This window comes from Squalius cephalus (assembly GCF_949319135.1).
Source record: "Squalius cephalus genome assembly, chromosome: 5".
Lineage (NCBI taxonomy): Eukaryota > Metazoa > Chordata > Actinopteri > Cypriniformes > Leuciscidae > Squalius > Squalius cephalus.
Window position 1 is genome coordinate 7975573 of NC_137126.1, and position 27688 is coordinate 8003260.

The 27688-nt window shown below is 37.9% G+C and overlaps 1 protein-coding gene across 2 annotated transcripts in view; it reads right to left on the reverse strand.

Annotated features, from left to right (window-relative positions):
- The window catches only part of tmem132e (transmembrane protein 132E), a 356024-nt gene that overhangs the window by 39116 nt on the left and 289220 nt on the right, over window positions 1–27688 (reverse strand). For both annotated transcript variants that reach the window (XM_079872223.1, XM_079872222.1), the window contains exons 3-4: window positions 15767–15904; window positions 8839–9031 (exon numbers count right to left, since the gene is read on the reverse strand). In XM_079872223.1, the coding sequence (XP_079728349.1) occupies window positions 8839–9031; window positions 15767–15904 (331 nt within the window). The remainder of the gene's footprint in view (window positions 1–8838; window positions 9032–15766; window positions 15905–27688) is intronic.

Consider the following 27688-nt stretch of genomic DNA (forward strand, 5'->3'; position numbering starts at 1 on the left):
AATCTGCCAAGTGTCATATTTAAAAAGGAAATTTCATTTTCAGGTACATGCTCAAAGTGATAAATGGACTATAATTACTGCATAAATATAATTTTGTACCATAAAATCCCCTAAAAATACAAAATATTAAATAAAAAACATTATCAACAAAATTATTTGACCGACACGTAAATATAACCAGATAATTTCCGATGATTGAAACCACAGAGTTTACCGGTATTTTGTTACTGATGTGTGAATGGTCTCTTACTAAAAATATGGAATGTTGTGAACAGCATCTGGTAATTTTACAGTAATTTACCGAGATTATTGTGTGATGTTTTTATAAGCAATATTTTTTTATTCTTTTCAGTATTCAACGAATTATAAATATGATTAAAATATTTTTCTCTGTAAAGAAAAAATGCGGTGCTGCATTAGAATCTGGCCAAAATACAGTATTTTAGGAAGCAGCATAATTTCACGAGTTCACACTTACTTACAATTAGAGGGAGTAAAGTTTAATGCGTATTTGGCGTGCTGTCCGGGGGGAGGGCTCCGAGGACGGAGTTCGGCCCGAACCCAGAGTACTCCCCCCATATGTAAATGGTTAGGACTAGAAGTGTGGAGAAGGGGTGGTGGAGGGATGCTGCTAAACTGTCAATGAATGGAGGTGACACTGCTGAATATATATATACAGTATGTATATATATATATATATATATATATATATATATATACACCTCTTATCGTTGATTGCTGAGTGCTCTCCACTCGTGTTAATTATCTGAACATGCTCCTTCCAAACTTTGTTAATAAAACATCATTAAATTGCCCACCTGTTGGAACAGCCTTCATGTGATGAGCCCATCTATGATGTCTTAAAACGCTGCCTACGGAAGGGAAGCAGCTAACTAGGTTTTGGAACAGAGCTTATATCTGTTCCTGGATTCTTTGTGTGTGAGCATGAGGGGAGGTAGTGAAAAATTGAAGCCTTGGCTACTGCACTGCTGCAGTTTTTAGTATTTCCCTCATGACTGTCTTGTTTTGTATTCACTTCTTGTTATTTGAACCGCTATATTCTGCCGGCACAGGGCTTTTGAAACACACCGATAGGTTTCAGGGGAGATGGAGGATACTGACAGGTCAAAGCAGCTTCTCTACATGAAGCAAAGTGTCTTTTCTGCTGCACCTGGTTCCCGTGTACTGAATCATGCTAGAGTTTAAACATTCACAAATATATGAGGGAGGTCGAGTGGCTTCAACCAAGCAGAGATATATTTTAATGGGTGAAAAATGGAGTTTCGTACTGTACTTCTGGAGTGAGCATGAGAAATCCTCGCTAGCCCTTTACATAGACCTCTTCCCTTAAAAATCCTACAGTGGAAGTGTGAATGAGGTCTTTTCTGACATATCTTAAAATATAAGATAATGTGAACATCCTTGTGAAAAATAAGTACCACTTAGTAAGGACTTGAGTACATCTTTATTTGAAAGTTCATAATTATGTTTATTGTCTTTTATGAACATAGTTAAAATATATGAATGTACTGAAAAGGATTTATGGTAAACTAAAATGTATAACATGTGTAAACTCTATTGAAAATATTTTTAATTACGTATTTGTAATGAAGTTTCAATTTAGTACATTTAAAATATATTACCTTTAAATATAATATATAACAGTTAAAATTAACAGGTACTTTACATTTAGTACTTCAGTATGTTAGTCAAGACATACAGCATGAAAAAATATTATAAACAACTTTTTAAAATGTACTTTAAAGTAAAACATTAATTTGACATGATGACAAAGTTTCCTTTATAAATGTGTTACTTAATTGTGTTAAGGAATATTGTCATGTAAGTTTTCTCTCTTCAAGTACACTACAAATGCACATTCATTACAATTAAGCACACTTCTTTTCACAAGTGCAGCCGATCATAAACAACTGTATGTGAAAATAATGGCCATTATCCACATATAATCTCAAAAGATAACAATAGGCATCAAATGTGTGGGTAACACTTTACAATAAGGTTCCCTTTCAGTCTGTCAAATTTGACGTAGTCGATGTGTCGACTGATTGGGATCACGCTAGGTAGCCTGTCATCTTCGAGTATTGTAAAAACGAGCCAATGGACATTGCCGTGCGTGAATCGCATCATACAGTGAGTACAGTGGTAGATTGCGAGCTTTGAGGTCTCTACTGCTGTTTTAACAGCATCAAATTTCTGTGTTGTTGATGGCTGGTTAGAGGGTGGAAAAGTAAGTGCTTCACTGTTTCAGTTCACTGTTCAGTGTTGCCGCGGTCATTCCCCTGTGTGCTCCGGCACTGGTAATGAGTCCCATTTCCTGAAAGAGCAACACGGTGCGTTTGCATCTTTTTCAAGATGTCATTCCACCTGTGCGTTTCTGGATGCGATCGTTCCCTGTCCCCCCAAATGGACGGTCACAATAGTTGAATCACGTGTTTGTGGAAATATATATATACATATATATAGAGATACCGCACACTGAAGCAGCTTTTGTGGATAGTTCATGTTCTCATTGTGAGAATATGACTATCGCGGTGTTGAGATCGAGACTCGCCTTCATGCGTGAAGGTGGAGTCCCCATTACCACGCCCACTACGGTGCCGTGTGGGATGGGTGATCAGAGGATCATAATGAGGCTTCCCCACCCGGTAACCAAACCCTGTAGGCCCCTCACTCCTCTATCACATCGCAGCCAGTGGAGCCTCCCGTTGAGCACGCTGGTCCCTCTGTAATGGACCGACCAGCTGTTTTATTCAGGGCCCCTCCAGGGTACAGGATGTCGGTTGCAGCAACGGAGGGTGAGCTGACCTCTGGAAATGATGACTCGGCTGCGTTATCTCCCTCTGGGAGTGTAACGTTGCCCGAGCCAGATCCAGAAACGTCAGCTATGCTGAAACGGGCCGCCGAGGCTGTCGGGCTTGAGTGGAATCCTCCACCGTGTCCCGAACAGTCTCGATTGGTTGATTGGTTGATTGGTGTCTCGGGACGGACTGCACTGGTTCTCAGCTCGCCGCCCCAGTGCCTTTCTTTCCCAAAGTCCACGGAGAGCTTACCAGGCCATGGACGTCACCTTTCTCTGCTAGAAACTGCCTGAATAGCTTTTCCCTACTCACTACCCTTGACGGAGGAGTGGTGAAGGATTGCGAGGCTATCCCTCCAATGGAGCGGTCTGGCGCGACGCAGGTGCACCTGTGTCTGGCGGTGGCGGCCGCTGCCTTTTGGACGGGGGCCCCTCGTCTCCCCCCTAAGGCCTGTGAGTTCTCGTCCGTTCTGACGGGCAGAGCTTACAGAGCCTGTGGACAAACCACCTCCTCTTGCGTGCCATGGCGCTGCTACAGGTCTATCAGGCCAGGGTACTCATGGACATGCACAAGGGTAGCCCAGAACGTGCGCTTATAGGTGAGCTCCGCACCGCATCCGACCTCGCCCTCCGGGGCAGAAGAGTCGTGGCGTGCGCGATCAGTCTGGCAATGTCCATCTTAGTGGTCCAGGAGCGCCATCATTGGCTCAGCCTGGGTGATATGGCGGATGCGGATAAGGTTCGGTTCCTGGTCTCCCCAACTTCCCAGGATGGGCTGATCGGCGACGCGGTGGAGAACTGCGCCCTGCTGCCCAATCGCAGACAGAGGACTTCTGGCACATCCTGCCCCCGCGGTTCGCTACTGCCTCCACCCCCCCGGTGGCAGTCCCCCGGTGGCAGTTGCTTCTTCCACTTTAAATTCCGGCCTGCTCAATCATGCTGCCCATGTGGCCTCATGACAGCCTGTTACCGAAGAGAGTGGAGACTCCATTCCCAGGCGTTCCTGCTGTCCGGGATATCTTCAGGGCCGCACAGTTACATCTGCCGCTCTGATCTTGTCCCCTTGCCAGTTGTTTACTCCCTTAAACACGGAGACACTGGCTTGCAACTGACGCCAGGGCCTATGCAAAATGCGTTAATTCCCCAGTGAGCCCTCTTGCACATCACTGTGTTAAGTCAGGCAAGAAGGAGCAGGTTCTTTTAGTTGCCCCGTAATGGCCCAACTAGGACCTCGTTCCCTAGAAAGCCTTCCTGACTCATTCCTCTGAGACTTCTCAGGGATGGGGCACCGTTGGCACCCGCACCGAACCGGAGACATCCAGGTTCCGTTGCGGTGGTTTGGCAATCTACCTCTGAAAGAACGTAGATACTATTACTTTTGCGAGAGCTCCCTCTAAAGAACGAGGCTTGCTTATGATCTGAAGAAGAACCTGTTCGTTGTTGGTGTTCTTCTCACGAGAGGACCCCCGAGAGTGTTCGATCACTTCTGTGCTTCCTTCCTGCAGAGGATGGGTCAGAGCATGGCTGTTCCGCTCCACCCTCAAAATGATGTTGCCCTTAAAGCAATTCAGGATGCGGTTGAGATATAGGAAGTACGACTTGATCGTCAGGTTCCTGGAGAACCAGGTTCAAGGAGATGAAATCTAATTAGGGTCTAATTACCTAATTACTCTATACCTTCTTGGGACCTATCTCCAGTGCTACTGCACTCTGTGACCTCCCCTGAGCACACTACAGGTAGTTAAAAATGTGTTTTTAAAGAAACAGTTCTCCTGCTTACTTGCTCTATCAAGAAGGTAGGGGACCTGCACACATTTTCGGTCAACGAATCGTGCCTGGGTTCGGGCCGGCTAACTCTCACTAATGTGAGACCCCGGCCTGGATATGTGCCCAAGGTTCCTACCTCTCCCTTAACCCCCTGAGGTCGGCTATCGCGCCGGCGCGATAGGCTCGTTTTTTTCCGTATGAGTGCAAAAAAAAAATAAAAAAAAAATATTAATTTTTATCTTATATGCTTGTGTTATACATCAATCGATCCTGTTTAGTGTGTATTTTTTTTGTGTATGCTCATAATAAAAACAAAGTGTTGTGCTTTTCGCCAAATAAAGAAAAATAAACATGATGCGAGTTCTGCCTACTCTCCGTCAGTGAAGTCAATTCTGAAACGCGTCCGAAAATGAACTGTAACTCAGCGAATACTCAGTCAAACAGGCATACAGTCACACAGGCATGAAGCTTGAATTCTCTTCTTTCAAATGAAGTAATTTTTATAAAAAACAAATATTCACAGTTTATATAATATGTATGTAAAGAGAGAGATGTCAGTCGTTCTCATCTCAGCTAATTAAGTTTTAATGTGACTCCGCCTACGGAGACCGCGCTATTCAAACGCAAATGTGAGGCGATCCATACAGTACAAACCTGTGAAACGCCCACATCCGCTGGATAAGGCCGGTGAAACACTGGATGCGTGGCGTTGTCTCAGCTGCGTGGCGTGTCCGTTTTTATTTCGGCTCCCATGTTAACAGTTTAGAGTTTGCACACTGCCTGTGTGAGACGCGCGTCTCAGGCGCGGCACGAGAAGCGTGGAAAACGCGTTTATTCTAGAAATAGAACCGACGCCTATTTTTCACGCGACACGCAAGCGTCTTGGAAGCGTTTCCATGCAAAATTGAATAGGAAAATCTGTTTATTTGTCATTTTGACACGAATACATATTAATAAATGTCCTTTTGATGTTTAAAAGTGTCTAGGTTTTGACATAAATGCAAATATAAATGTAATTTTACAAAATATGATCGATTTTCAAATACTGCTGTATTGAATGAACAGCTTTTAGCAAACTCTATTGCTATACTGAGATGAGGAATATATACTGTATGTGTTTTGTTAAAAATAAAGTCATCAACTAACTAATGAATCCTTTACTTTGAAATACGTATGATAAAATGTATACTTTAGTTTTGAAAGACGTTGACTAGTTTTGAAAAGATTATAAAGTATGTATGTATATATATATGTGTGTGTGTATATATGAAGAGTTCAGATGCAAAAGCCTCTAAATGCCATCTGAAATTTTCTCCTAGAATGATCATTTTTATGAAGCTTGTATATTTAAGTTAGCTATAGGTGACACACCTGAATGAATGGCTCATTAAGTATGCAGGGACGTAGTCTCACCAGGTGTGAACTACTAAATATGCATGATGCTGTTGGAGCGTTTACGCCCCATCCGCATATGGGCTTTCCAAACTAAAAGTGTTTCACAAAACTAAAATCAATGTATCGTTTTTTTGTGAATGATTAGGCAGGATGATTTTCATATCATTTTGAAGAAAAAACACTAGGCGATGACATCCATTAGTCAAAAGTCTTATTGCCACATATTTAGTATGTGTTTTGTGGCCTTATTTCAGAAACTTCATATTTAGTTTTTTCGATAACCATGCATAAACATTATTCTCTCAAAAATGAAAACATGTACATACATGTGGCTCACATATTATGGAAGTCCTGTTTGTGCTATATAGAGTGAATTTACACCTTTGCCATTAATATGTTTATAAGCAACTGAAAAAAGCACAAATGTCAGGGCATGTCAGAACATCTCAAGGACCCCAAAAACACCCCAGACCCCAGAGGGTTAAAACGGGACCAGGTGGTGAGTCTGCAAGCGCTGCCCCGGAGGAGGCAGACCCAGCCCTGACTTTTTCTGTTCCTCCCGCCTTGCAGTTATTCAGGACAGAATGCAAAGTCACAGGACCTCTCCAGCTCTCATCTGTTTCGGAAACCAGCAGAAGGGAAGGCGGTTTCCATGCAGAGGTTGGCCCACTAAAAGATTAGTGTTGCCATCATCTTGGTGAAATTCCCATGGTGCACCGTGCCCACCAGGGTAGTGAGCTCCTCTAAAAAGATAGTGTAGCTCCTTCCAGGGCATTGACACGAGTGCCTCGCTGACAGATTAAGAGCTGGATAAGTGCGCCTTTTTGCTCCAGTTGAGTTCCCTCTTCGAACCCTGTTGAGTTCCTCCTCACCCCGTCGGTGTTGGACGTGGCGGAGCGTCCGATGCTATCACTTGTATGCTTGTGTAACTTGTGTTAGGTGGGGTCCATAAGTTGTGATCCGTACGGCGATCCCATATGTGTATTCTTCCACGGTTTTGACTCCCTGCAGCGAGCCCGTGTCTTCCCTTCGCAGTGGCGTCACTGACTGGTTGCATCTCCCCCTGTTTTAGGCTGGAGCCACCTCAATGACATGCCATATGTTGTACTACCCGCTAAGTTCACTCAGTCCATATGCGTGTTCTTCACGTTACCTCCTTCGGACAGGATGTGGCTTACGCTGCGTATGCCTTCCAACGAAGGTACACTTTTCCCATGGTCCAGCAGTGACTTTCCTGGCCTAAGCCCTGTCCTATTCCATCTTAATATGTGGGAAGATCAGGAGGCTTGTGTCTAGGCACTGGAAGGTGGCAGCACTAGTGGCATCTTAATTGGGATCCCAATCAGTCGACACGTTGACTACGTCGAACGTGACGGACTGAAAGGGAACGTCTCGGTTAGGTATGTAACCCTCGTTCCCTGAAGGAGGGAACGGAGACGTAGTCCCCCCAGCCACTATTGCTGTACCACCGCTGACCGGGTTCCACTCAGCTCCTCAGTGAAAAACAACTGGTGCCTGCATCCACTTCCGTATTTATACCCGCGCTGCGGGGCAGGACGTGTGATGCAATTCACGCACACCAATGTCCATTGGCTTGTTTTTACAATACTCGAAGATGACAGGCTCCCTAGCGTGATCCCAATCAGTCGACACGTCGACTACGTCTCCGTTCCCTCCTTCAGGGAACGAGGGTTACATATGTAATTGAGATGTTCATTAGTTAACATTAGTTAATGTATTAACTAACATGAACTAACAAGGAGCAATACATTTGTTACAGTATTTATTAATCTTTGTAAATGTTAGTTAATAAAAATACAGTTGTTCATTGTTTGTCTATGTTAGTTCACAGTGCATAAACTAATGTTAACAAATACAACCTTTGATTTTAATAATGTATTAGAAAATGTCAATTAATATTAACTAAGATTAATAAATGCTGAAGAAGTATTGTTCATTCTTAGTTCATGTTAACTAAGGTAGTTAACAAATGTTAAATAATGAACCTTATTATAAAGTGTTGCCAATGTGTCTATTGAAATAGAAGTGCTGCAGACTTTATATGCAGTGCAAATTCTGATAAAAGTAGCATTTATCACTCAAAGGCACTGCAAATATTGATTAAAAAAAATCATATTAATAACTGATTTTTAGTATTAAATGGGCCTAAATTAAATCTGATTACCTCATTATTTTGGAGCTGAAAGTACGGAACTCTCATTGATAGTTGAAAGTTTCATCATAAAAGCCAAAATTATGAATAAACAAACATGACAGGGTTATGTGCGTGATATTTTGTGATTGACAGGCATTCCAATTCTGGGTGGCCACAGATGTCATGCCTGATGATAAAGTATAAACCTATAAAAGTCTGCCTACGCTGAGCTCTAAGGTTCACTCATGGGACATGCTTGTTATGGGTTATGGGATATGCTTCTGTAGAACCCAAACTTCAATGTGATTTCCATATCATTTTTTAAAATTCAAGAGAGATTGCAGATTTTCAGATGAAACAGTTGTGATTGCAGGAAGCAGAATTGTCATGAATTTTTTCAGGCTGATATTTTCTTGCCTGATTTTCATAAACTTTGCTTCTTTTTACTTTTTTTTTTTTTTCCCAATCTAATTTTGTGGTTTCTGGCTTAAAGTCTTCATTATAAAGCTTTTTGAAATGCCTATGAAGAAAATGGATGGGGAAAATAATTCCAGAACCAAGGCTGCTGAAAAAGTGAGCGGTAACTGTTGTGATCTATTGTATTACTGATTTGTCAAGTTAAGTTACATTTAAAATGGACTGAAGCGCAATCTCATTTCACATACTTTATGACCCCAGGTGGCAGACAGGAAAAACGTCTTACCATTGAAAGTGGAATGATGGCTTGGATGTCCTTCTGCACAACCGTCAGCTCTGTGACCACCTTCTCTGCATCCGAGACTGGATTCTGGCCCCGGTAATCAATATTCCAGTTGATTCTTCTGGTGACTGATTGGCTGGTGAAGTTCTCCATCTCAAAGTCTAGCTGCATAATTTCAATGTTGGCAGCCATGTCCCTGAAGAGATACAAGATGATCATGTGACAGAGAGCAGCACACTTAAATAATAATAATAATAATGCTGGAAAAAAAATACTGGCTATCCACCAAATGTAGCCATTAAGATAATTTAGAAGAGTCTAATTAGGGTCAGGTATGTATTTAAAGCTTAAATGGTTTAATATGCTGACCATGAACAAAAACAGATGTTCTGTCATGTATTAGGTATTATATATTGAAACATCCAGGAAATGAATCAATCAGAGAGCCTGCAAAGGCCCATCTGTTGTTTAGGACTGGATTACAGGGGATAAAAATGGATTTACCCATTTCAAATTTAAGGAAAGAATTGCAAACACTCAAGTATCAGCACTGGGACTGTTCACCATTTGTGCCACCACGCTAGTCTTTGTGCATTCTAGACAGGCAGCATTTCTCACAGCGATTCACAATTTATTAATTCATTCCCTCTTTTTAGTAAATTGTGGCCACATTGAATTCATTTGTTCCCTTGTTTTGATTTAACTAAAACAAGGGAACGAATTACAGTACAATGTGGTTACGATTTAGCAAATCGAGGGAACAATTTATTGTATCATGCACACAATATACTTAAAACAAGGAAACAAACTGTTGTGGGGGGCTCCGTATTTATTGTTCTTTTAAAGGTGAAATCCTTCACTTCTGCATTTCTGTGGCCAACAAACCTGTTTTCAAACACATGGGGTCTGCCATTTTATGGTCAAACAGAATGTCCCGCCCCAAACTTTCTCCATAAGCTGAGCCAATATTGGAGTATGGGGCCATTCAAACAAACAAAGCACTGCTTTTTATACTTTTCAAGAGAATCAACCTATAAATGGCTTACTTAGTTGTCTTTTCTAAGTAACTTAGTAGTCTTACTTTTCGCCCTTGTTGGCCTTTGTCGCCATTGGCTTTTGGCTTGCTTAGTTGGGGACATTAATTCAGTATTAAAAAATATTATTGATCTGCCTGCATTGACACCATTATATGAGAACTGAACTGAGCTGGACGATGACATCACGGTTTTCTCCAGAGCGGCTATATATATAAATTAACTAAATTAATAACTTTTTTACAACAAAAATCACTGAGCTTACTTAAGCTGGACTGTGATGCTATTTAGTTCTGGAAACAAACTTTGTTGCATTATTTTCCTGTTATCTCTGTAAAGGTTCTTTGAAACAATCTGGATTGTAAAAAGCACTATATAAATAAAGGTGACTTGACTTGACTTGTCTCTGCAAATTAAGATGAGATAGGGAAAAGTATTGTAACATCTGAAAAAAATGCATATCGAATACACATCAACAAAACAATAAAAGCAAAAATGCTGCACATTGACATAACAATAATCTTGTGAAGTGAAGTGCATTGGTGAAATGAACACAGATGTAGTCATAAAAACAGCTGAGCACAACAGTTCAGCAACATACTGGAATTAAATTGGCGACATTGGGAAAAACGGCAACAGTGCCCAGCAGATAGTTTCTTCAGAGCCTCTGCAAGAAACCTCCATAATGGATAGTGACAGGCTAAATGAGTTCTGTCTGTTGATCTCATGCACACTCATCAAGGATTATTTCCTTTATCTGAGACTCCTGTTCTACAGGTAGATGTGCTGATAGCAGCTGACAACCACGCTGAGAGAGGCGGCCAAAAAATAAATTCCCTTGCTGGGACTGGGTGCGTCTGTGGAAAAATGCTGCAGGGTTATCAAAATGTTATCTGTGGGAGGTAATTAATGTGTCAGAGATGCAAAACCAACAACTTCTATGTGTTTCAACTTCTTCTCAAGTGCGGAATAAGAAAAATCACATTAAACTGAACCTAAATAATTTTTTACAGGCTTTAGTGTACTTAAGTCACACTTCAGATGTAGGAATGTCATTGAATTGGATATCAAAATATAAAAAAAGGACATCTTGAAACAAATGATGCAAGATCTTTTCTAAGAACTACTTTCACTTTTAACCAGCAGGTCCCAATGCAATTTTAAGTGAATGCATGAAGTCAGTTCCGTACTGTTTCAAAAAAGAAACACATTTATTTTTCTTTTTAAAAGAAATGAATACTTTTATTCAGCAAGGACACATTAAATTGACCAAAAATATTTCACAATATTACCATTTAAAAAATGCAGCCTTGGTGAACATAAGAGACTTTTTGAAGACTTTTTGAACTAAATCTGAAACTGCATTAAGACAATCATAAATATTTTTTTCTTAAATTTTGAACAATATATATATATATATATATATATATATATATATATATATATATATATATATATATATATATATATAGAAAGAGCATGCATCGCAAGTTATGTTTGAAATGACAAAAAAAACAAAACAAAAAAAAAACATATATATATATATGTCGTGTAAACAAACGGCCAAAACGCATAAAAAGTTTACAGTTTTTAGTTGAAAACGGTGTCGTGTAAACAGTATTCATGGACTTTTAGTTTGTTTTCATTCACATCATGTGTTCCTTTGTTTGATTTTCCCGCCATGATGATGACGACATCTATTAAATCGTAGGCTACGGCGCAAGTTAGTATAGAAGAATAAAATCATCAGCATGCGCTAGTTGTAAACAAATAAAGCAAGATGACTTTGGCAATTGAGGTCTTTATGTGCACTGAAAAATAGAGGAGGAAGCGAAACAGGAGAATATGGACGCAGTCATGGGAAAGGATTGAAGGGAAAAGAGGCCAACTTGGCATGCCAATTTTGCAAATGGATCTTGAGGTAAGTAGTTTTATGTTTTAGCGCCATGTCGCATTGATCAATACGCCAACTCATGATGCATTTTTATTCACGACCACAAAACATCGGCACGATTAGTCATATTTCGTCTGGGACAGCCCAAAATCGTACAATGTCTAATGGGCAAGCCGTTTTAACATTTAATCCTTAAAACCTACTAGTATCTATTTTCATGCTACGAGTACTTATTTTTTAAGATACTAGTATCTATTCCATTAAGTACTAGTACTTATTCATTAGCTACTAGTGCTTATTCTTTAGATACTAGTACCTTTTATTGATACTAGTTATTCATTAGATACTAGTTCTTTTTTTTTTTCTCGATACTAGTACTCATTCATTAGATACTAGTACCTATTTAATAGACACCAGTACTTATTCATTAGATTCTAGTGCCTATTAAATTGGTACTAGAACTTATTCATTAGTTACTAGTACTTATGCATTAGTTACTAGTACTTATTATTAGATACTAGTACTTATTCATTAGATACTACCTATTAAATAGATACTAGTACTTATTCATTAGATACAAGTACTTATTTCAATAGTGACTAGTAACTATTCTTTTGTTAAAAGTAACATAGTACCGGGCATTAGGAGATACTGTTATGTCACTAATTGTTGTTTGGCTAATTTGAAATTGATGTGGCCAATTAAGTCCATTAAGTGTGCCTTCCCTACGAAAAGTTTAATCACTTTTCCTTTTGTTTGGAAGGAAATATTTTTTAAGGCAAACGGGGAATCAATCTCTATCAAACGCGTTTGCTTTCTTGATGTCCATTCATTGGACACTGCATTAACAAAGTTAATATTGCCTTAATTATTTAGCCATTGCTGAGAATTGATTGTCCTGCACAACAGGAGAGGAGGCCAGGGAAGAGTTTAGCTAACAATCAGTCATGAAGCACTGCCAGCTTTCAGAACGCCTTGCTTTTAGACTCATTTTAGGCTTGCTTAACTCTGAGTGCAGAAACATAAGGAGAGAAAGAATTGGCATGAGTGTGCAGCAACTGAATCTCTAATTGAAAATACACTAATGGAATGATGAAGCTTGTCTTATATTGAAAAATAATGCTGGCAATGCCTTCAAGCCCAGCCCCAAACCACATTCGCAATGTTTGCTTCCAGCAGTCGAGTCACTCATTAAAACCGTTAGAAAAGATAGATGGTGAAAGAATATGGGCAGCGTATGCAAAGAAATTTGCAAGTATAAGAAGAGAGCTGAAGTCTGTGGACAGAACGAGCCGTGCTAACAGAAAATCTATACGAGGAAACGGCATCGACTTGCTAAAAATTATTAATCTTCCCAGACAACAAGCTCATGCAGGCATTAGGCTACTTTGTTACGATGCAAAAAGCCCCCAGCCACATCTAGATATATATTATACAAAGCACAGAGTTCAACTGTGAAATAGTCCCAAAACAAGCGGTAAATTCTGTTTAGATGTGGTGAAAAGTGCAAAGCTGTTTAAACCTGCATTAAAAATAACAAGCAACACCTCTCTACAGTCTGGTGTCACATTGGCGCTTGACAACATGTCAGAGACTGTTGCAATGTGCTGCACATAAATAAAACTGTGATAAGTTTTTATGGCAAAACTTTCAGACTTTGTTATTTCAATTTTTTTGCGAGTGTCAGACAGTATAATAAATTGGTTGAAAAGTGAGAGTGCAAAAAAAATAATAGTAATAAATCATGTAAAAAAAACACGGATCAAAATATCAGTATAATTGACACAATCACGTCAGTTTGGACTCGTTATGTTTCATCATCATTGTTATCACGAACACTAATTATGTTCAGCTGTGCACTCATCAATCACCATCAATATCATGTATATATGTTCAGTTCTGTTTCAGTTCGGTGTCTGGTGACGTTTATGTTGCTCTGTTCCTGTTCGAATTACCCGTTGGATTTATTAAATATGACCTTTTTGCAATAATCTTCTTCTTTGTGTGTTTATACAACCACCCCATGTGACAATAATAGTAAAATGTAACTATGCAGTTATATTCAAAATATAAATATGATATAAAGGATTCATTAAGATTTCTACATTTCTAAAGCTGTGCATGTAAATACATATATATTTTAGATGTTGTTTCAGCGAACATCCAAACATACACAACAGTTCAAAAGTTTGGGGTTAGTAAGACATTTTTTTAAAAAGAAATGAATTAAATTGATTAAAAATGACAGTTAAAGACTTTTACATTGTTACAAAAAAATCTATTTAAATGCTGTTCTTTCGAATCTTCTATTCAACAAAGAATTCTAAACAAGATAAATAAATACTAAGCCGCTCAACTTCAACACTGATAATAATAAGAAATGTTTCTTGAGCACCAAATCAGCATATTAGAATGATTTCTGAAGGATCATGTGACACTGAAAACTAGAGTAATGATGCGGAAAATTCAGCTTTTCCATCACAGAAAATATAACCAAATAAAAATATGCTATTTTAAACCACAATAATATAATCACAATATTACTGTTTTTACTGTATTCATCAAATAAATGCAGCCTTGGTAAGCATAAAATAATTATTTCAAAAACATTGAAAAAAAATCTTACCCAGCCCAAACTTTTGAACAATAGTGTACAACAACAAAAAAAATTTTTTTTTTTTTTTTTTTTGGTACTAAGAGCTGGTTCATATGGAAGAAAGTGCTAACATATACCAACTATAATTGTAACAATCCGCATATGACTGTTAAACCATTAGAAATAAAGACAGCTTGAAACAGCTTCAGTATGCTGGATTGCATTGCTTTTTCAGAGTTTAAAGGCTATGGATACTGGATCAAGTGGCATTTTGAGATTTTGGTCTTACTCAGAATGATCATTACTGAAATAAAACAAAAAAAAACTGATACATTAGTAAAAACAATATGCCTGGCAAAACCTGGAAAACCACATCTCTACTGTAGTATTGTATTGTCTTTGCTTAAAAAGTGGGCTGAATGGTCTTAATTGGAGTTTTACTATAGCCTTAAGCTCTAAACTGATGAAACCTGCTTACAGATGTCAGGATAAACAAAAACACAGTTTCCCCAGTAGCAGGGTTGCAGGTGAGTGACATTTTCTCTTCACATGTCAGACAGATTTTTTTTTTTTTTGCCAGGGTCAACTTAATACAGTGGGGAAAAGAAGGATAGAGGCTAAGAGGCTTAGAAAGATGAACCAAATGGCATGATGATGACCTCTCTAGTAATCTCTGTGTCGACACTCATTCACCACGTCTTCATCTCCCTGACAAAAGGTAAATCACACCCGAAAATGAATCACCCAATGTTCCTGGTGATGAAATGGAAGATAAAAACCTTCTACACTAGAGTTTTGCAGATTTCTAGAAATCTGGACTGAAAATATTTGTCTGCTATTTCTAGTTGGAGTGTGTACAAAATCAGAATTATAATCTGAAAATAATCAGGATGCTAAAAAGCATCTAAGAAGTTAACACAATCCTACTGGATAAATTGACATTTTTCATTTTTGTTATATGCAGGATTACTTTATTTTATTCAATTAAGACTGATTATAAATGATGGTTTCAATTGGAACCCTGTATATGTCTTTTGACTACAGGCTGTCTTTAATGAGCTGGTTCTGTCGTAAAGCCCTGCAATAATAATCTAGTATGAATGAATCCACAGGAAGTACTCATTAATATGACTACAAACGTTTCATTAAGTATAAGCCTCTCCAATTAAACAGTAACATCCTTAAACAAAGGTCTTAAGTGAACAGGCGGCGTTCTGTTTTAGTTGAACGTTATTTGGATTAACTAGCAGATGTTTGAGTGGGTGTATGTGATGATTCAACATGAAAGTTTAGGTTCTCTTTTTTTGCTGATTTGAAAGCACCGATTGCTATTCACTACGCGCTGCTTAGTTTCCCACTGGAGAAGCTGTTCCTAGATCAGTGTACAAATGCGGGAAGCTGACTTACCCCGTGACTCCTTTGATCTTGCTGGCTTCCACGGTTGCAATCGAGTGTTTGGCTCCGGACTGCACATCCCATTCAACCCTCCACTGGTTACTCTTCGACCTGGTGCTGAGGAGGTTCACCCCTTTCTTTGCTTTCACCCTGTGAATAAGACACAGCAGTTTTAAAGAATTATACAGTATATGGCCGGAGTCCAACAAGACTGTTTTGGATTTAAGCGTTCAGCTCCAAGAAGGCGTTAGACACCTTGGGATACCCATTAAATTCTCCGTTTTAGCCTTCCAATATCTTAAATATCATATAAAGAGTTGTAATGCTATGACATTCATCACTAGACGCAGACTGATCTCATGAAATGGCGTATGTATGACACGCCAATTCGTATTTCCATTTTTGGCGTGTTATCAACACGCATAATCGCTTTTCAGCGTGTTTATCAACGCCGTTGACTTACGTTACATTACTGTATATAAATATATATGACCTACCCCAACCGCGTCCCTAAACCTACCCATCACTCGGGTTAATACCATTTATGAGTGTTCCCCTACCATCCTAGGAAAAAAAATATTGCTCCCCAGATGTAGATATACATTTTCCTCCGTTTCGCTCGGACATTTAACGGCGTACACATACACGAGGAATCACTCTGACGTTTAACGGCGTACACATACACGCGCGTGGACATACACGCGGAAAGCTCAAAATGCGTATAAATAACACGCCACTTGACTTGAAAGTGGCGTGTATGTTTACGCAAAGTCATGATGTCATGTTGCTAGACGAATGCTCAGTTCGAAAATGTGTTGTTTTGTTGTTAATTTAAAGGAACAACTGTTAATGTGTTTTTCGTGAATTTTCATGGCCAAACTTCAACAAAACAAAACAAAACAAAACAAAACAAAACAAAACACAACAAAACACAAGTGAACAACTGTTAATACGTCTGTTCACATAGACATGGACATTAGTATGCTGTCATTGTGACAGATTTTTTATTGATTTATTTCTTTATGGACAGTAAAACTTTTTGTCTTTCATTTAGTCTGTCTGAATTTTTTTTTTTTTTTTTAAACTGGTCTGAAAAGACAAATCACATGCAAAAATCATTAGAATAATTATAATCTGTTATATAAATCCACTCCTTCAGAAGCTCCTTTGAACAAAGATTGCCAATCTGTGCTGCAAACCAAATCCTATTCCCCCATGACTTCTGCTGCTTCATTATGACCTCTGAGACCTTACATCTAAAAAGCATCTTCTGTGCATCAATTTAAATACATCATATGCATTTCTCCTCTGTCCATTAAAATTCAAAATCATCACCCTTTTCTCTGATCCACAACCAGATTCCGATGATAAAATCCCTGTGGAAGACACCCCCGCTCTTTCAGAGAAGCCATAACTTCAAACACCACGGTCGTGCTGTGTTTCCAGCAGTGTTGTGTTTCAATAGAAGCTGCTGCGGTTCATACATGTGGCTGCTTAACACCTTGAATAGGTGCAGTGACACAAGACTTGGTAAATGATGTTTGCTTTATAGCCTCTGGATACCAGACCACTCTCTATGTGTTCATGCTATCTGATATCTACCTAAAGCAACAGTGAAAATAAACCACTTTGAGCTCTGCCCACACCAAAGAGCCATTCAGCTGCAATGCCGCAAAAACGGTGGACACATGCGAGACGTGAGGCGACGAATGAAAAAGAGTGAGATAGAAAAAAGAGAGAGAATTTAGAATCCAATGAAATATCAAAATATTATGATTGCATCCGTTTTATATTAAACAGCTAAAAAAGTTCACAACATGATGTTCCTCACACATTATTAATCCTGGTGATGAAATAATCTGATTTGATGAGCCAAATTTGAAGCAGCTGTGTTTACACACACACACACACACACACACACCTGTGACTGCACATCAAATTATTTCTATATTATTTATAATTATTTATTATTTATAAAGTACTCGATACACTGTAAAAAATGTTTTTTTCAATGTTGTAAATAAAACTAAGATTATTGGAGTACATTTTACAAGAAAACACAATTTCAGTGTTTCTACTTTAACATTTCATGTTTAATTCATTGTGTTGCTGTTTCTTTGTAATTACTGTGTAATTATTTATTTACTAACACATTCCGAGTGAAAATAGTTTCAAAGCAAATCCTACACCATTTTTTCCCCCCAGTGTATTAATGATTTGCTACAAACAATTAGAATGTTAAACAGTCTACAGCTAAATAATTAATATAGTTGATAAGGCTTATTTACTATATCACTTGGTAGAGTGATTGTTTACTGTGATTATAGTAATATCTATATCTGCACATGCAAAACATCAAAAGAAAGAACAGAGCCTCTGCGTTAAAAAAGAACAACAACAAAAAACACTTCAAAGTGGGTAAGTTTCATTAAAAAGCAAATATTTGAACAAAAAGCTGAGAAAATCACGCTTTTGTCAAGGACTCGGACAAGTCCGGATCAGATTCAGAACGATAATCAACACATACAGTAGACGGAGTGGATCGAGTCCATCAACACCCCTAATGCTTGCACAGTCCTATAGCTCCTCCTGGGTCGACTATCGTTCGGTTTTGATTTACATGCTGTTTAATGTTTGATGATCATGTTATTTTACATGTGCGTAAGCAGTGCTTTTATTGCTTATTTTTGCTTTGTTTTCGATAGTAGTCGAAATCAATAATTGACTACAGGGGACTTTAAGAACTAGCTTAGAACTTCACAAGAAAGTTCTGCAAGGCGGCTGTTCTTCTACACTTTAGGAGCCTATGGGAACTGCACTAAATGGTTGACCAAACACTTGTAACGTAACGAAACATTCATTGATAGCTGAATCTGTCTCTAGGATTAACCTCAGTCCGGTTAACCTCAAAAACTCTGTCCTTTCTCTTTGAACCGCCGCTTCGAATTGCACTTACCTGATAAAAGGCAGCCCCTGCTTTGAGGAGTAGACCATGACCAATAGCAGAGGCTTCAGTCGCCCATTTCAACAACTCCGTCAGCTGAGCCTTATCTCATCCCCTCAGCCCATCCATCAAGCACAGTATTGATGATCACAGGCTGTACTGCACATTTATATATATTAAATACCAAAAAAAAGCAGGTCTGACAGTAAAGTCTGGCTCGTTTTCACAATATCTTTTAGATGGAGAGATAATAACAGATTTTTGATGTAGCTCTTCACATTACACAGTGAAAATTTTGAAATGTAGATGACTGGCGGGTGACCTCATCATTTTGTGTGATGACAGAGAGTACCGTGCAACAATTAGATTATTCAATTTATTAAGCATATAGCGCTGAATTACTTTATCTTAAAAGCCTTACATTGTCCACATTAATTAACAGTCATCCACACTTAATCGTCAAATTTAGCAAATGTCTTACTGTACGTCTTCAGGCCATATGCTACGAAATGAGGAATTTCATTAGCTGAAACTTTTTTTAAAGGAACAAATCAGCACTTCAAAAGCACACTTATCCCCGGTTTCACAGACAAGGCTTAAATCTAGTCCCAGACTAAAATTCATGAGTGCCATTTCATGTTGATCTAATTGCTGTTTATGATCACGAAAAATTATTTGAAATTTAGGTCATTTACTTAAAATCGACTTCTCTCTTTTTTTTCTACGGACAATCAATAAGAAATACACTACTGGTAAAAAGTGGGCTCAGACTTTCTTTAAAAAAGAAAAGAATAAAGAAATGAATATTTTTATGCAGCAAGGACACATGACAAGTGATAGTAAATATATTTATAATGTTGCAAAAACGTATCTGTTTCAAACTTATGTAAATCCATTTCCACAACAAAAAAAAAAAAAAAAAAAAGCAACACAATTGTTTTAACATTGATAAAAAAGGAAATATTTCTTGAGCAGCAAATCGGCATATTAGAATGATTTCTGAAGGATCATTTGAAAAATGCTGAAAATTCATTTTAAATTCTAATAATATTTAACAATATTACTGTTTTAACTGTCTTTGATCAAATAAATGCAGCCTTAGTGAGCATAGTCTATCAAAAACATTGGCAACACTTTATTGTACAGTGTCCTTGTTATATGTTACATGTAGAAATTACTATAAATTGTGCATAATTACATACAACTAAGCCTAAACCACACACTAATCTTAACCCTATATAGTAAGTACATGTAGTTAATTATTACAACTCAGTAAATATATAATTACATTGTAACACAAACACCTTCAAATAAATTGTAACCAAAATGTTTTAATGGATGTGTATTTATTTTTTTAAACAAGACTCAAATATATATATAAATATTTGACACCAAATTTCTATTTTCCCAAGTACTTCACAGCTATAATATCATTCTAATTCAAAATAAAGTTGCAGTAACGTCTCTTAATATAGCAAGCATGCAAATATAGTATGAGACATCATGTCCTCTGTAGTAAGTAGACATAGGGCCCTATTTTAAGGATCTAAGCACATGGTCTAAAGTGCAGGGCGCAAGTGCACTTAGTGCGTGTCCGAATCCACTTTTGCTAGTTTAACGATGGGAAAAATGGTTGTCGCACCCGGCGCATGGTCTAAAAGGGTTGGCCCTATTCTCTTAATGAGTAATGGGTGTGTTTTGGGCGTAACGTGAAGTGAAATAAACCAATCAGAGTCTCATCTCCCATTCCCTTTAAAAGCCAGTTGCGCTCACGCCATGGCGGATTTGATAGTTATTAGTATATATATATATACTAAGCAGAGTGTACGCACGTTGTGGACCCGCCTAAAGGCGCACATTACTAATGCACCATTTAAATAACAAAAAAAGAATGCGCCACTGACTTCAGACCAGGTTTTTGTCGGTCAATGGCGCAGTCTATTTCAGTTGCCTCAAAATAGCAACGCGCCAACAATGCGCCTGAACACACCTCGTTTTCACGGTCATGGGCGCACAAATGGGGACAAATGCATTTGCTATTGTGGCAATGTGGCACATGACGTGAAAATGATAACTGCGTCAGGCTGAAACTAGCAAAAAACACTCGCGTCGCGCCTGGTGCCGCATTGCGCCGGGTGTATGACAGGGCCCATCGTGATGTTTCAAGATATTTGCCATTTAACAGTCTGTACATAAACAATGACACTTACGCTTGTATAGCTGATCTAGTATGTGTTCACAGGAATGGAAACTATAATTTGACTTTCTGTTTTTAGAACAATGACCAGACACTAAAGTTGCCTACAGCAGCAGTGTGAAACACAAGCAGTGATGAATAACTCTAGCCTTCACCATAGTCTCTTACCATAAAAATTACCGTAAAAAAAAACCCCATAAACAAGCAGGATGAGAAATGTCAGCAGATGCATGTCTCTAAGGCATTAGGCACTCACTCCCGATTTCTCTGCATTACTGCAAAAGCTGTCCCTCTCTTCAATGTCTAAATCTGGCCAGCAAAGATTTTTTTCCACCCATTTGTAGAACCAGGGCTTTCCATTAGTTTCACTAGAGAAAGGGCCACTTGACATGAATAAATGATCGCTGGAGGTCTGCATGCATACATATCGAGTCACAACACACAAAGATTAGTGCATGTCACTAGAACATCTTCCTTTAAACATAAAAATGTCTTCAAGTGGCACACATACGGCATGTGAAAACCCCTCAATCATTTTCTTAAAAACACCATAATTCATCTAAACATCTACAGATCAAGTTGCATATTTATTAATCTTGTGAACTGCACTGAAATCAAGACAGTATCAATGTCAGACAGCATTAGTTCCACCAACGCCTTCCTGATACTGGCCAACTGATTCAGTATTTTTAGACCATATAATTGCATGTACATGAGTTCTGCCTCCCATTTAACGCCACATAACATCTGTTCCATAAAAAGCGCTCCATATGCTCACAATTATGAAAACACTAGCAACAACATTTCACTATAAGCTGAAGATGCCTTTGAGTCTCTTTGGATTTATTTCAATTGAGATTGTGTTATTTTTGTTTTTGTTTTTTAAATGTCCCTATAATGGCAGTGAAAAGCATCAAGCTTTTAAAAAAAGTATCACAGAATGATCCCATGTGTCACGTGCCGTGTATTCCAAGTGTTCTGGGGGTATACGATAGGGTTTGGTGAAAAACCGAAGGAAATGTAATGTATTATTTAACGGAAATCCTGACCTTGGCCGTTGGTCTTCTGTGCACGGCTACGCGACCTATAAGGCCCTAAACGGTACAGCTCCAATTTAACCAATCTTCTATCGCACTACAATCCATCAAGCTCTTTGAGGTCACAAAACTCTTTTTGGACCTTTGATAGTACCTAGGCTATCTAAGGAGGGAGAGCATTTTCCTGATAATGTTCGGGGCTCAGATTCACTCTCCCAGTTTAAATATAGATGAAAGACACATCTCTTTAGACATCTCTCATTACCTTGTACTCCAGTTATCTTTTGCTTGATATGTTACTAACAGCAGCAATGCTAATTATATTCCATTTGCTTTTATGTTTCTACCGGAGATTACGCTAGCTCCAGTTTGGATTCAGCCACCTCTTAAGAAGATTTCAGATGATATTGAAGAGATGCGAGGACTTCAGATGAAGCCGACTCTGAATCAACATACACAACTGCCAAATTTTCACATTATAATCAATGTGCTCACGACTTGTAATAACTGCTTTAATGAGCTCATTGTTTCTGCCTAAATGAATGCATGATGTAAGCTAACTGTATGATTTGTATTATCTTAGAACTGTACATTTCTGGACATATGGACATCACTTGGACACAGTCACCGCTGATAACAAATTACTCTAAATTGCTGCTTTGAAACGACATGTATTGCGAGAAAGCGCATTTCTGAGTTGAATTGAATTGTAGCATTAAACATTGGCTAATGTCTGAGCATCACAACCAGTCTGACACAGCAACCAATGTCATGTGTTCAAGATTATTTTTGCATTACATATCGTTTCGTGCTGCTACAGACACATAAAGTACTTTATTATTATTATTATTTTAATACATTTTCAACATGTTATTCACATACTCCTGCATGTGAGACTGAGACAGATGTTTATTTTGCACAATTCAGAATACTAAGAATTGCCACTATTCGAAATACTGTTAAAAACTAAGCACAATGAAAATAACAATGTGAGAGAGAGAGACAGAAAGAGGGTGGAAGAGAATTATGGCGTTTCTCTGTCAGTTCAGAAGAAGATTTAGAATGGAGCGAGAGAGGGCTGAACCTGCCAACGAGGATTTGCACACAGATGACAATTCATCAAAGGAGGAAAGGCAAAAATTCAGAGGAAAATGATTCACCATTTAACTTAACAACACAAGAGCATTCAGAAGGAGATCATATCTAGTCAATCTATTTGACTTCCACCATATCAAACCAAAACGCAGAGGCAATTTGAAAATGCTCCATCTGCTAAAATACAAAGGGGATATGCCACCATCCATATTCTTGCTGACAGAGTAAAAATGCATGTGGACTATATTTTCAGGTGAATCTTACAAAAATATACTATCATAATAATATATATATAATACCATTGAATATTTAGGGATCATTACTTTTATTCAGCTAGAATAGATTAAAATGTTCAAATGTTGCAGTTAATACTTTTATATTGTTACAATATATATATATATATATATATATTTCAAATAAATGCTACTCTTTTCTATTAATCACAGAATCCTGATTTTTTTAAATTATTTATCATCATAGAATGATTTGTGAAGGATCATGTGACACTGAAGGCTGGAGTAATAATGCTGAAAATTCAGCTTTGCATCACAGGAATACATTACGTTTTGAAATATATTAAAATAGAAAACAGATCTTTAAAAATATAATAATATTTCACAATATTACTGTTTTTTATCTGGCTTTTGATCAAATAAATGCAGCCTTGGTGAGCATAAGAGATCGTATTGATTTAAAAAAAAAAAATCATTATTCTGTCTGGCCAGGTTGTAATATAATCTTGTGCACATTGATTATTAATATCATTTTGATTAAAATCAGCAAAACTTAAATAATATATTATTATTGATTTCACAGGAGGGAAATGTGCTTAATTTTCATGAAAATAATGTCCCAATGTAAAAAATCCAAATGGTAAACAATGTAATGAAAACAATAAACCTTTCACATCACCATGATATTATATAATAGGCTTTGACACAGAAGTGATGCAGAAACTAAACCAGAGACAAAACCAAGCTGGGAAGGTCTTTTGCTCTCAATGCAGAAAGAAAGAAAATGAGCCAGAACGATACAGGGAGAAAAGACAGAGGGCGAGAGACTCTGATCACCAGTGGAGAGAGAGAGAAAGCCATGCAGTGGTTTTCAATCCTCCTGCCTGGAACACAATTATTCTAAGTAGTTTTCCCATCAGTAGCAGGCATGAGCGGAAGACCCTCGGGTGAGCCAAAACCTTTTCTTGCAGAGGCAAAAGGGGGAGGCGAGGGCGGGGGGGGGGGGGGGGGGGGGGGGTAGCAGCTCTCCAATTTATTTGATAAGGCAAGCAAAACTCAGTCCTGCCAACTATTGCAAAGAACAGGAAAATTACCCTTGTACCCTCAGCCAACTCTCGTCAGGCAGCTGACATTTCATTGGCCACTGTAAAATCCAGATATGAAACTATATGTATGATTCATATCTATATATTTGAAGTGTGGAAAACAAAATCCTCCCTCAAAGGGAATATAATATAGAATCTATAGCCTACAACTGATGGAAAAACAGAACAAAACTAAACTAAACAAATGAATGTTGCTTAACATAAGAAATTAAAGATTTACTCAAATATTTTAGCAAAAGAAATAATAATAATAATTAAAGCTGCAAGCAGCATTTATCGGGGTTCAAGCAGTTAAGGCCTTTAAGGCATTTAGGCATTTAAGACATTAAGATTTATTTAGAAAGCTTTTAACCACTGAAATAATAGATGGAAAAGTCCATTTAGAGCCAATACAGGCAATTTACCATAGGAAATATGTGTTTTTTAAAGTTTTTAACAGTTATAGCGCCACCTATAGTCCGATCTCCATGACATTTCATGGCATGCTTGTTAATGTTGTTATGGCACACATGCTCGCCATTTTTCGCGAAGTTCTGAGTTTTCGTTTAGGATTTATAGGCTATTGAGTGCATTTTGACACTCCCATTTTGTTTATGACCTAATATACCCATGCGAAAAATGCAAAAGTTCAACTTTTTTTGATAATTATTGATCTAGAGAGTCCATAGAATTGTCGTAGACTCATTTGGTTCTGATCGGGCGAAAAACCTAGGACTAGTTTGCAAAAGTAGGTTTTCAACATAATTACAAATATTTAATGAACGGTTTGATTGACAGCAATCGTTCTTGAGGCAAAGTTGTTCAACAAGAGGAGATCTATCAAATGGTATGCATTTTGTGACAATAAGTGTAACACCACGTGATTACAGAGCCATAAAACTCGTTAGCGCCAACTAGTGGCCGATTTCTTTTAAAATTCTTACAGACCTCTAGAGCCATGAGTCGAACATGCCCACCGAGTTCCATTCCGATTGGCCTCCGTTAACCTTGTCTAATAGGTGCTCAAACTTCATTGGCCGATGGCGGCCATGTTTTTTTAGATACACCAATATCCTCATAGACATACATGACACCTTGGACCAAGACACTGCATAGCAATTTTCAAGTCAATCGGACTAACGGTCAGGTGGTTATAGCCTGTTTTAAGTTTTTTTCATATTATAGCGCCACCATGTGGCCAATCGCTACGATTTTTTTACTGTTACCTCATATTGAACCCATACACATGTGTACTGAGTTTGGTGAAGATATCTCATTTACTTCTTGAGTTATAGCCATTTGAGTAAAATAGGCTCCTCCCACAACAATTTGCCACATTCTAGTATTATTTAATATGATTCTAGCATGATTTACTATCATATACCATGTTCCAGAATGATTTATTAGGATTCTAGCATGATTTACCTTGATACACCTCATTTCAGTATTATTTACTATGATTTACAATGTTTCTAGCATGATTAACCACATTACTAGCAATTATGTGAAGTGTCAGTGCAAATGAGGTGATGAACACTGACAAAATATTATTGTGTTATAATAGTTAGTTATATACGTGATTTTTAGTGTGTGTCCAAGTATGAATGCAAAAGCACATGTAAAATATTTCATTAAGTAGAATGGCCAGCAGAGGGCAGTAGAAGACCACTTATTGGCTCACTTTCACTTTAAACCAGTTTTCTGCACTAAAGCAAACCAGTTTTTCCATGTTAACTCAATGCATGCTTACACACACACACACACACACACACACACACACACACACACACACACACACACACACACACACACAGCATAGTTAACCATGATTTACCTTGATTTACCACATTACTAGCAATTATTTGAAGTGTCAGTGCAAATAAAGTGATTAACACTGACAAAATATGATTGTGTTATAATAGTTATTGCTTTATAAGTGATTTTTTAGTGTGTATTCAAGTATAAATGCAAGCACATGTGGAAATATTTAATTAATAAGTAGAATGGCCAGCAGAGGGCAGTAGAAGACCACTGATTGGCTCACTTTCACTTTAAACCTCATGATTTTGACCAGTTTTCTGCACTAAAGCAAACCAGTGTTTCCATGTTAACTCAATAATGCATTCTTGCTACATATGCTACACACAATAATGCTACACACACACACACACACACACACACACACACACACGTTTCAGTGATATTGGTGTCACATTCACCTTCATCACATTCACCTTCTGTCTTCATCACATTCACCATCTGTCGTCATCACCTGCACCTGCTCCTCATCACCCTCATCATCATCACCTGCTCCTCATCATCATAACCGTCACCTGTTGTCCTTGTCTTGATCTGTGTATTTAAGTTCCCCTCTCACCCATTATCATTGTCGGTTATTGTTTGTGCACTAGCACTCTGTTATGTTTGTTTTCATGTTGGAAAATAAAACCTTTGTTATATTTGTACCACACACACACACACACACACACACACACACACACACACACACACACACACACACACACACATTTACCATAGTTTATCATGATTTACCATGGCTGATACCAATACCAATATGACAAAATGACTATTTTAAACAGCAGGGGGCAGTAAAATACCACTTATTGGCTTAACATGCCATTAATTCATATCATTTTCACCCTTTTAACTGTTATAGAGGCAAATTTTGTCAGATCTGTCTGAAAATTTTCATGCATGTTCAGAGAGATATTTCACATGTTCTGACTTGTTTTTAAGAAGGTTTGAACATTCAATAAAGAGATATAGGCTATTGGGGACACTTGGTAAAGGCCACATATTGAAGTGACACTATTATAGCCATCCAAATGAAGAAGTCATACTTTTTCTGATAATTATTGATCTAGAGAGTCCTGAGAATTGCACTGCACTGGTTTTGAACATTATTATATGAACATTATGATTATAGATGGAAAAGACCATTCACAGGCAATACAGGCAATTTACCATAGGAAATATATGGTTTTAAAACGTTTTAACAGTTATAGCGCCACCTTTGGTCCGATCTCCATAAAAATTTCCATGCTTCTTTAGCATGGTACGACACATATGCTCACCAATTATCGTGATGTTCTGAGTTTTTGTTTAGAATTTATAGGCTTTTGATTGCATTTTGCCACGTCCATTTTATAAATGACCCTATTACAGCCATACAAATACAAAAGTTAAACTTTTTTTTGATAATTATTGATCTAGAGAGTCCATAGAATTGTCCTAGACTGGTCTGGTTCCGATCGGGCGAAAAACCAGGGACTAGTTCGCAAAAGTAGGTTTTTAACATATTCATGAATATTTAATGAATGGT